The sequence below is a fragment of the Pimephales promelas genome, chromosome 10, assembly GCF_988280905.1.
Source record: "Pimephales promelas chromosome 10, fPimPro1.hap1.1, whole genome shotgun sequence".
Taxonomy (NCBI): Eukaryota; Metazoa; Chordata; class Actinopteri; order Cypriniformes; family Leuciscidae; genus Pimephales; species Pimephales promelas.
Window position 1 is genome coordinate 25,122,024 of NC_142778.1, and position 10,904 is coordinate 25,132,927.

General features: G+C 37.3%; 1 protein-coding gene and 1 long non-coding RNA gene across 2 annotated transcripts; one reads left to right on the forward strand and one right to left on the reverse strand.

Annotated features, from left to right (window-relative positions):
- Window positions 1-3,198: 3,198 nt before the first annotated feature.
- On the reverse strand, window positions 3,199-6,698 carry LOC120469213 (uncharacterized). The gene is made up of 4 exons (XR_005620345.2): window positions 6,500-6,698; window positions 5,833-5,901; window positions 5,376-5,476; window positions 3,199-4,690 (listed from the first exon to the last, which is right to left on the reverse strand). It is a non-coding gene; the product is annotated as an uncharacterized LOC120469213 (long non-coding RNA).
- A 665-nt stretch (window positions 6,699-7,363) lies between these two features.
- LOC148977416 (uncharacterized) lies at window positions 7,364-9,970 on the forward strand. The gene is given in 6 exon segments (XM_089116623.1): window positions 7,364-7,415; window positions 8,830-8,998; window positions 9,212-9,271; window positions 9,273-9,373; window positions 9,376-9,453; window positions 9,523-9,970. Coding segments are annotated over 6 exon segments (594 nt in total). The 3' UTR covers window positions 9,657-9,970.
- Window positions 9,971-10,904: the final 934 nt, after the last annotated feature.

The window sequence follows — 10,904 nt, forward strand, 5'->3', positions numbered from 1 at the left end:
TCTCCAATCTTCCCAAAACTCTGGATTCTGATAGAGGGCCATGAGACTTAGACCTGAGTGCAAAAATGGAGGCTCTAGCCCCTTCCAGAGCTGAGATATGGAAACGCAAAAATTGGGCCCGAAAAAAAAACGACAGTGGTACCCCTTACGTTTTTTTTTTTTTTTGGGCGAAAAATTAAGTTTCTCCAATCTTCCCAAAACTCTGGATTCTGATAGAGGGCCATGAGACTTAGACCTGAGTGCAAAAATGGAGGCTCTAGCCCCTTCCAGAGCTGAGATATCGAAACTCAAAAATTGGGCCCGAAAAAAAAACGACAGTGGTACCCCTTACGTTTTTTTTTTTGGGCGAAAAATTAAGTTTCTCCAATCTTCTCAAAACTCTGGATTCTGATAGAGGGCCATGAGACTTAAACCTGGCCGCAAAAATGGAAGCTCTAGACCCTTCCAGAGCTGAGATATCGAAACTCAAAAATTCAACCCGAAAAAAAAAAAACGACAGCGGTACCCCTTGTGGTTTTTTTTTCGGGCGAAAAATTAAGTTTCTCCAATCTTCTCAAAACTCTGGATTCTGATAGAGGGCCATGAGACTTAAACCTGGCCGCAAAAATGGAAGCTCTAGACCCTTCCAGAGCTGAGATATCGAAACTCAAAAATTCAACCCGAAAAAAAAAACGACAGCGGTACCCCTTTCGTTTTTTTTTTTTCGGGCGAAAAATTAAGTTTCTCCAATCTTCTCAAAACTCTGGATTCTGATAGAGGGCCATGAGACTTAAACCTGGCCGCAAAAATGGAAGCTCTAGACCCTTCCAGAGCTGAGATATCGAAACTCAAAAATTCAACCCGAAAAAAAAATGACAGCGGTACCCCTTTCGTTTTTTTTTTTTTTCAGGCGAAAAATTAAGTTTCTCCAATCTTCTCAAAACTCTGGATTCTGATAGAGGGCCATGAGACTTAAAGGTTCTCAAAGCGATCCTGGGTGTTCACGTTCTAATATTTTCAAACAAATCGGAGCTAGACCCTCCCTCCTCCGCATCTCATCTCCTCCCCCGTGCTTCCGTGCTTCCTGAAATAATTGTGAACATGCATAGTTCAAGCTAATTATATCCCTGTGTGGGTTTGGCGAACATTTTTAGAAGAAAACAGAAAAAAGAAAAAAAAGAAAAAAACAATTTAACGTTACCCACCTGTCAAGCAAAAACAGAGCAACCTGAATGTCGGACTGGAAGCCCTTCTGCCGCCGGAGTTCTCGCCATCGTTCAAAAGCTTTGCTACCGATGTAAATTCGGAACTTCGCACATTCTTTATCCGACTCCTTCTTCTTTTTAATTTGTTCCTCAGAACGACGTCTCTTTGGTCGTGTGTCTGTAATTTTTCAAACTTCCCTCTGATGCTTCGCTGCTCTCCTTCACACACACACACCCTTCATGTGTGCACGCACTAACCCCCCAGACCCACCCTCAAATACTTATTGCCAGTGATTGGCTGGAACACTGTTTGTATATTGTTTTTGTTGCCGTTTGTGGAGCCTGTGGTGTCTACAGAGACCGCGTTTTTTTACAGTGTGTTTAGGGGACAGGCAGCTAACCGATAGTGAGGAGACGTTTGATGTATGTGACAAAAAATGTTTTGGCCCAGCATCGCTTAGAGAACCTTTAAAGGCAAAAGCCGGATTCGAACTCGGGTCGAACGCGTCAAAATTTGCTATCAAGCACCTCACGCCCTCGCCCTACGCCACTGTAGATATTTCGTGAAAGATATCTTTTTTGCTAAAAAGACAGGCACGTAGTGCCAATGTACGCTCTCAACTCACGTTCAAGGTCATAGGCAGCGCAGCGTCTCTCTGTGCATCGCAAAAGCCCGTGTTGACAGTTTGTTAATATAAAGCGGGAGATTACCAGATATAGTATTTTGCTCGTGCCCTGTGGGTGTTGTAGCCTAGGCAACTGTATCACGTGCCGTTTGAACTGACGCGAGTGCGTTCTGTCACATTTAAAAGCGCCAAAACGCTCCATATCAGGAGTAAACTTTTCTAGTCTGTTGGTGTCAGTGTAATCTTTTTCCTCGATTTTTCTCTGCGTCCAATCAGTAGCCTGAACTTGCTTATAGTAATACAAAAAAATACAGCACAGAAGAATGTCTAATTTAGCGTGAGATTTCTATGTTGAGCGTGAGACCGTGAGATTGAGGCTGAATGCGTGTCACGCCAGATGCGTGAGAGTTGGCAACCCTGCGCCTCCGTGATCGCAACAGATGGATTTCGCGAGCAATTAAGTAGCTACCAATTAAGTACGGGAATCTTAAAATCAACAAGAGGTTTGAACATCTTCCTTTCTTCTGCCGCTGTGGTAAGTCACATTTTTCTACCCTTTCGAAAAGTGTTGAGAAAATGTTGTTTGCATTGTTACGGGTCGGAAAGCCCTTTGTTTAGTCCAAAACTAAAACGTGAGGACACGATAACGGCCGTGGCGCGCAGATAAAAGAGTGTAATAGATTTTAAAGATATCCCTGCAAACAAGCCTGCACTGGCCCTGTCCGGGCCCACTTAGGGCTAGCCTAAGGGCCCCCTGCAGGCTGCTAGCGCAGGGCCCATGAGAATTTGCTCATTGGCAAAACGTTGGGCCTGCATGGGCAGCCCTCACTTAGCCCTCACTAAACCCACACAGGGCCCGCACACTGGGCCCACAAAACGTTGGCCCTGCATGGGCAGCCCTCACTTAGCCCCAAGGAATCCCTCACTAAGCCCACACAGGGCCCGCACCGCACACACAGGGCATCTACAACAATAGATCTAGTTCACAATTAATCTGTTTCACTATAAATACTTTTTGGCTAATATAACTATAAGTCTTTGGGAAAAACAATTATTCTATACATCTGAATGCAGTCACCACATAACTAATTTCTGTATTTTCACAAATGTACAGAAGTCAAAGGGATTTCAAATCAATGTATTTATTAATTACAAAACATAAAACATTAAATTCAGGTTATTATATGTAATATAATTACACTATTATATATTCACATAAAAAACAGAAACATAGAAAACAGCTGTTTTACATTATGATAAAATTTCACAATATTACTGTTTTTTTTTTAAATAAATGCAAATAAATGCAAGCTTGATAAGCAGAATAGACTTCTTCCAAAATGTTTCCAAATTTTTTACCTGTATACTGTATATGATTTTATACAAAATAAATAGTAGTTAATAAGATTGACACTGTATTATATCTAGTAATATTGAAGCTAAACAGAGTCCCTATAACAGTGCAATTTGTAGATTTTTAGTCTTCGAGAAAATGTTTTATGAGTTGCAAACCTCTTTTTCTTTGCTTTCTCTCTCTCTCTCACAAACACAACACATCAGTTACACAAAACATCAGTTAAAATCTTCATTGCAGGTGCACAAATCCTATTCTAAAAATTACCAAACTCATAGGGTCATATTTTTGTTGATAAACAGTAACATTTTGGCCAATTATGCACATTTCTTGGTGTATAATTTTGTGAATCATCTATACTGTTTGGCTATTCTCATGTGGTCACACTTCACTTTTCATTCACAGTCACATATGCTCAAACCCCCCGCGTGGCCGTGCCTTAAATGTCAGCATACATTTCTTACAGGGCTGTGCTAAAGTTAATTGCGATTAATCGCATTCAAAATAAAAGTCTGTGTTTACATAATATATTTGTGTGCGCTGTATATAATTATTTTGTATTAGGGCTGTGAAACGATTAATGGCGATTAATCGCATCCAAAATAAAAGTTTGTGTTCACATAAATTATATACGTTTGTGTAGTGTGTATACTTGTTTTGTATATATAAATACACACACATGCATGTATATATTTAAGAAATATTTGCATGCTTGTACTGTATATATGTTTATACAAAATTAATATTATACATAAATATAAATCTTTGATATATCAATAACACATTTTTCTTAAATATATACATGCATATGTGTGTATTTATGTATACAAAATAATTATACAGACATATATCATGTAAACACAAACTTTTATTTTTGATGCAATTAATCGTTACACAGCCCTATATTGTATATATAAATACACACACATGCATGTATATATTTAAGAAAATGTGTTATTCATATATAAAATATTTATATTTATATAATATAGAGTATGTATATATATATATATATATATATATATATATATACACAGAATTTAAGTGCAAATAATTCTTAAATATATACATGCATGCATAGGTATTTATATATACAAAATAATTATATACAGCACACACAAATATATTATGTAAACACAGACTTTTATTTTGGATGCGATTAATTGCAATTAATTTTTGCACAGCCCTTTTTGTGATTTGAAAAAAAGAAAATTATTTGTACACCTCCAATGAAGAATTTGAAAAGCTGTAACTGCAGTGTTTTTTGTGAAAGAGAAAAAAGTTTGAAACTTAAAAAAAAAAAAAGTTCTCTCTGTGACTACTTTACACCTGACTACTTTTAACTGACTACGTTACACCTACAGATTCCACTGTCACAGGTGCTCTGTTTTGCTATAATGAAACCTTTACAGAACATGATAGTAATCCGCCATCCATGTAAAAGCAGAGGTCGGTGTGGTGTACAGGTACATCTGTCCAGCCAACATCTCACGCCTTGATGCCTTCCACTGTGGATCCCAGAAAACCTGCAAAAAAAAAAAAAAAAAAAAAAATACAGTTCAAAATCTATCATACATAATCATACATCTGGTATCACAAATTATTCCAGGTTATTATAACAATTCCAGGTTCAATCAGGTTAAATGCTCAATATTAGAGCTGCACAATACTAAAAACCTTAAATAAAATATTTTGTTTATCTGCTGCTATATATATTGCGATATAAAAACAAATTTCAAGAGATTATTGAGTGAATCTGCATTGAAAATTATAACAAATTACAAGTATTGATAAATTCAATAGAAGAAAAATACAATTGAAATAAGCAGTGCATGAAGTTTTTTTCGGAAAATCTAACTTATCAGGTACGGAAATTGAATTATCTAATGTAAAATAAGTCTTGACTGAGGTACAGCCTCTCTCTACTCTTACAAAATGACAAACAACCAGCCTGAAAAACACATGACAATGACACAAGATAATGTCTATAATAAACAGTGTGTGTGTAATTTCTTCAGTACCGTCAGCAGAACTGATAACATCTGAGCTTATCGATACTGCAGTCTTTCTTAATTTGGCCCCAGGGCCCGTTTAATGTTTAATACCGGGTTTCGGAACCTATTCCTACATATGGGTGAGTTCATATGGATGAAGGCCTGTTGTGTTTGGCCTCTTGGTTTGTGATGGTGATATAGCTATTGTGAAACTCACCTTCGTCATGTACTGGGTGTGGATGGCATCAAGATCTTGTCCTGAAGAATCACAGGATCAAATGATATCTCATCTGGTAACAAGAGCACAGCCATAACCCCCTGAAATCAGCATTTGAAAGTAAAAAGAATTTCAGTATTTATCAGTCAAACATACATAAAAAAAATAGCTTTGAGTTGGACAGTATGGTGTCTCATTGGCCAACATAATTAAAAACACACCCAGAGAAAAAATAAAATAAAAAAATAATATATATATATATACCCATGACTATTATCCTGAATTATTATAACTATGACTATTATAACATTATATTTGCCACCTATTATTTAGCTTCTCAAGTACAATGTCACTGAAAAAAACTGTAATTAATGAATTTAAAGTGAGAGACTTCATTCAAAATAATAAATCCTACAGACCCACAACAATTAAACAGTATGTATGAAGTTTTGCTTACTATAGTCGAGGTCATAGCCGTGGAGATTGTCTTGGACCCCAGGGGGTGCAGCAGGACATCTATGATGATCTTCAAGAAAATAACATGCAATGTGTCACAGAGCCAACAATATTACATTGAATTTACAATAGAACAAAGGGTTTAATACAAGGAAGCAAGCTAGAGCATAGCTAAAGAATATACATAAAAAATCTTAAGGTAATATATTGTGCAATAATGCATAGGAAATAATTATCATGATTAAACAATAATTCCCCTTTGTTGTGTTTTTTTCCTGTTCCTTCTGAAATCACTTATTACCAATATTTGTAAATGACGTCATTAAGTACGTTACAATGAATTCTTTCAAGGTTAAATAAATTAACTTAGCTAACTTCCAATCACCCATTGACAAATTACCAGCAAAACAAAACTATCAAAAACTGTTATCAACACAAAAATGTGGTTAAAAACCCACACTTATGTAAAACAAGAGCTCAATTGTAACGTAAACAACTTAACGTTAGCTCTTCTGAAAACGGTTCAGTCAGATGCTAACGGACTTTATCGAAGACACAAAACTATTTCTATAAAGTAAATATTCAACAGAAGTGTATCAATTACACGTAAGACATATATCAGGAAGGTTTGTATGTATTATTTGTGTGATTTTGGTAACTAGACTTACCTGAAAGCAGAGAAAACAACAGTGAGAGACGCTAGTTTGCTGTTTGTCAGTTGATGGGTTTCCTCGTTTCCATGGTTTCCATCTGCTCGCGCGCGCTCCTGTCTTTGAATCAGATTTGAATGCGACTCGCGCACGTACGCCCATATTGAAACCATAGAACACGTCAAAAGGCACGCAGCATTTAAATAAACATGTAGAATTATAACATTTAACAATTTAAAATATCATTAATTTTATATAATGAATTTAAACTCATTGTGTAGTTCTATGACCCATTCAGTTGACAATTATGCTTTTTAATACCATTTTGCTTTTACTTTTATTGTAAAGCAATTTCATGACATCTGTATTATATAAAGGCCTACATGTAATATAAAGTCAAGAGCAACGTGTAATATAAATATGTAGGCTAACATAAAGTGTGGAATGAAACTGCAACAGGCCCGTAATTTCATTACCATCTTTATATAAAGAGTGCTTTCTTATTCTCTTATATATATATATATATATATATATCTTAAAAAAATAAAACATTTTGAAACAATTTAAATATATATATATATATATTTAAATTGTTTAAATTTTTTTTAAAGAGAATTAAAATTACCAAGTTATTAGTGCTTTCTTATTCTCTTTATATATATATATATATATATATATATATATATATATATATATATATATATATATATATATATATATTAGTGCTTTCTTATTCTCTTAATATATATATATATATATATTATTTATTGTTTTAATTTTTAAGAGAATTAAAATTACCAAGTTATTATGATTAGAGGACGTACTGACGACATTGTGGGCATGTGGGCAAATCTAAATGTGGGCTACCTAAACTAAACCCGCATGGGCCCAAAGGTGCAAAACCTGCTCATGGGCCCGAATGGGATGGCCCACAGTGGGCCATCATGGGCTTAATGTGGGCAGCCCGCTAGTGTGGGCTGCTCACTGATAGCCCGCAGTGAGCCCAAAGCTGTGGGCCTCGTCTGGGCAACCCGCACTGGGCCTGTTTAGGTTTGGCGTGGGCTGGCCCTAGCCCACTGTGCCCACAAAAAGCCAGCGTCGGCCCCGCAGGGGCATGTTTGCAGGGATACTTGTTTGCTTAAGAGAAAAGAAATGAAACCTAAAATTGGAATAACATCTTCCAAATGATTTTCGGGTAGCCTTAACGTTACTTGAGGAGCTATAAAACAAACTTGCATGTCTAGCGTCATGTTGTAGTGGCTTTGTGGAAACAAACCAGCTAACGTGAAGAGAATCGACAAACAACAGAAATACAAATCAGTTTGTAAACGATCGGAAACACTTGATTTTATAAATGAGGCAGATCGATGTATTGTTTATGATAAAGCAAAATTTATATTGCATTTGAAAGTATCCACTGTAAAACAGATGGGATTAAAAAGCAATAATACAATAGTTTGTATTTTCAAATTTGGAGTTGTGCTTCACAATGTAACGCACTCATAGAACACACTGTATAGTTGTTGTGCTACTCTACGTGAACATAGGCTAATGTAAGTTTATTCTTTAAACACAGGATTGCTTTACTGTAAGTGTTTTGGAACACTTAGGTAAAGGCTGTTGATGTATTCAAGGCCATATAGCCTATCCTGTGAACTGAATTAAACACGTGTGTGTATCTATGCTGAATGTGGTTATAATGTGATTCACAATGCTCATTAATTCTTGAAAATTTTGAGCAGAAACTGAACGGGCAAATCATTAATCCTAAAACAAAAACCTTTTTATATTCAAAGCTTCAGGGAAAGAAATTTCCCCCAAATATAAATCGGAAAATGTATAAAGATTCTGTCCTGTTTACACTATGGGCCGAAAAGGTCGCGCATACACTGCATAAACTCAGTAAAAAAAGGTCTTAACATGGACGCTATTGACAGTGAAATTCTCACTTGGTGGGAACCAGTGGGTAGCAAGCAGAAGAAATCAAAACATGATAAAATAATTGAGGCTTTAAACTTCATAAGTTATAAACGGCTGGATAAGTCAATAACATTTCTATCTTCGCTTATAGATGCTAAATGTGAAGAAGTGCATTCTAAAAGTGCAGAGGCAAAATTGTCTGTGGAAAAGATCCAAGATCTTCAAACACAGCTAGATAAATTACTAGCTGAGCAGTTAGCCCTGACTGAAAAGTGTAAAAATCACAAACACACCATTGCAGATCTTAAGGCTAAACTAATTGTTGAAAAGTCCATTTCTCCCAAAACGCTCAACAGCGATGGGACTAAAAATGTGCGCTTCTTAAACGAGTCAGCCTGCTCTAATAACCCTGTACCTTTTTTACACAGATGAAGCATGCGATAAAGTTTTGAACGAGGTGTTTGTTTCAGCCTTTAAGGTGATACGGCACCCAAACAGCACAGAGTCAACCATTCGGCGTCCTCTAACGGTAACTGAATGTAGCTCGTTTAAAGCAGAGATCGGACCATTCCCTTTGAAAGGGCCATTCGAACCATGGTGGAGACACGTTGTTAGCCTAAAACATGCATTTCAGCTTGAACCAAAAGATATTTGGCTAATTGTTATCAGCTCAATTCCAGATGTCCTGAACTATAAGATACCACCGGCTTTGATGACAGGCACCATTGTGCAGTCAATGCATCAAAATGAGCCTGAGAGTGGAATCTTTAATAGATTAAAACAATGTCTGCGCGATCTACGTGGTTGTAGTCCTGTTGGATGGGAACTGATTCTCAATCGGAAACAGGGTACTGAAGAATCGTTTGAGACGTGCAGAGAAAATGTTTGAACTGTTTGAGGAGTATTCTGGAATTGAGGGTGTCAACCACAACAATGTAACTCTCCTTGACTTACTACTTACAAATGCAGGCCGCGTGTACAGCAATCGCTAATGTATGGTGCTTCTCCAGCAAAAAATACATTCGAAGGTATTGTTAGCTGGGCAACAAGAATTGAGTCATGAAAACAAATACATGGTGAGGTAGCTGTGTTAGAATGTCATGAAAATCCCTCATTTGAAGGAGAATTCAGAAAGCCACACGGTGGCAAACTGAGCAGATTCTGTAATTCCTGTCACAAAACAGGTCATACAGAGGAAAAGTGCTGGTCGTTGGGCAGAGGCAGACCTCCTCTCTATTTCAAAAAACGCAGATGACCACCCTCTGATGGCACAAACCAGCGCCCTGCAAGGAACCAAAGCTCAAATGCATCTAAAACCCTCACTGAGCTAACAACTTTGGTCACTCAAGGCCTTCAGCTATTAGCGTCATTTGCTAGTCGGGTAGTAGCCCAATAGCAAATAGCTTAATAGTTTTAACATCTAAATTTAACAAATCTGTAACATTTTCTTTCCAGAGACCAGAAATAATAATTTCATTTATATTCTTAAATTCGAATATACATTATATTGTAATCGCCAAGCAGGCATTAATTGTAGAAGTGTGAAATTAATCCTTACAGTTCGATTTCGTTGACCTAATACCCTGTGCCAAAAGGGTTAATTCTTAAGTGTGGCACAGGTAATTGCCAACCAACCAAGAAAGTGAATTTACAAGGAGGGATCCTCCTCTAAGGTTTACTTCTGCAATTCCTCGGAGGACGGACGCCGGGACGGCAGATCTCCATGATTGTTTGAACACAACCTGGCGTCAAATTGGCGTCAGTCCACAGTGTCATCAGCAGCGCTAAAAGGATCTGTCCTTATGTTGTTGAAGTTTGGTTATTCAATAAATTCATAATAAATAATAATAAAGATAGACTATACTGTTGAAATATCTGAGATGTGTGGTTTATATAAACTGCAAAGGTAAAGTATAAATTAAAATGATTGTGACCGATGTGAAGGGGGAGGAGAATTGACACGTGCGTCACGTTTAGTCAGTATAACAGTTCCGCGACGCGTAGGATGCACCTGTGTATCCTCGCTTATGACTCCTCAGGAAGCCTCCTCACTCCTCGATCCTCGACTCCTCACGGTGCAATTAGAGAATTGAGATGTCCTTCAAGATGGCTGAGCTCGATCGGTTTCTGGGTCATAGGAGGGAGGATGGAGGAGCGAGGAGACGAGGAGGGATATTGAGAAGCACCCTAGGTTTTTAAGAATATAGAAATATCTTGCACACAAAAGGGTGTGTCTTTGAGTTAATCACCTTCTACCTTTTGTCTGAATGCAAACTCTCCTTCCCCCAGTAAGCATGGTGGGGGGATTCAGTCCATTGTAGTTTGGTGATTGGATCAGGTCAATTTGGTGATTAGATCAGGTAAGGTTTGGCTCAATTTAAGGGAAATGCACAAGAGTTCAGGGCTGCTTTCTGTATTCAGATCAGCCTGTGATGTTGTGTCTTCAAGGCTCAGCTCATGTAATATGTTGGGTAAAGTTCCTTTGTCCTAAAACAATTGATGG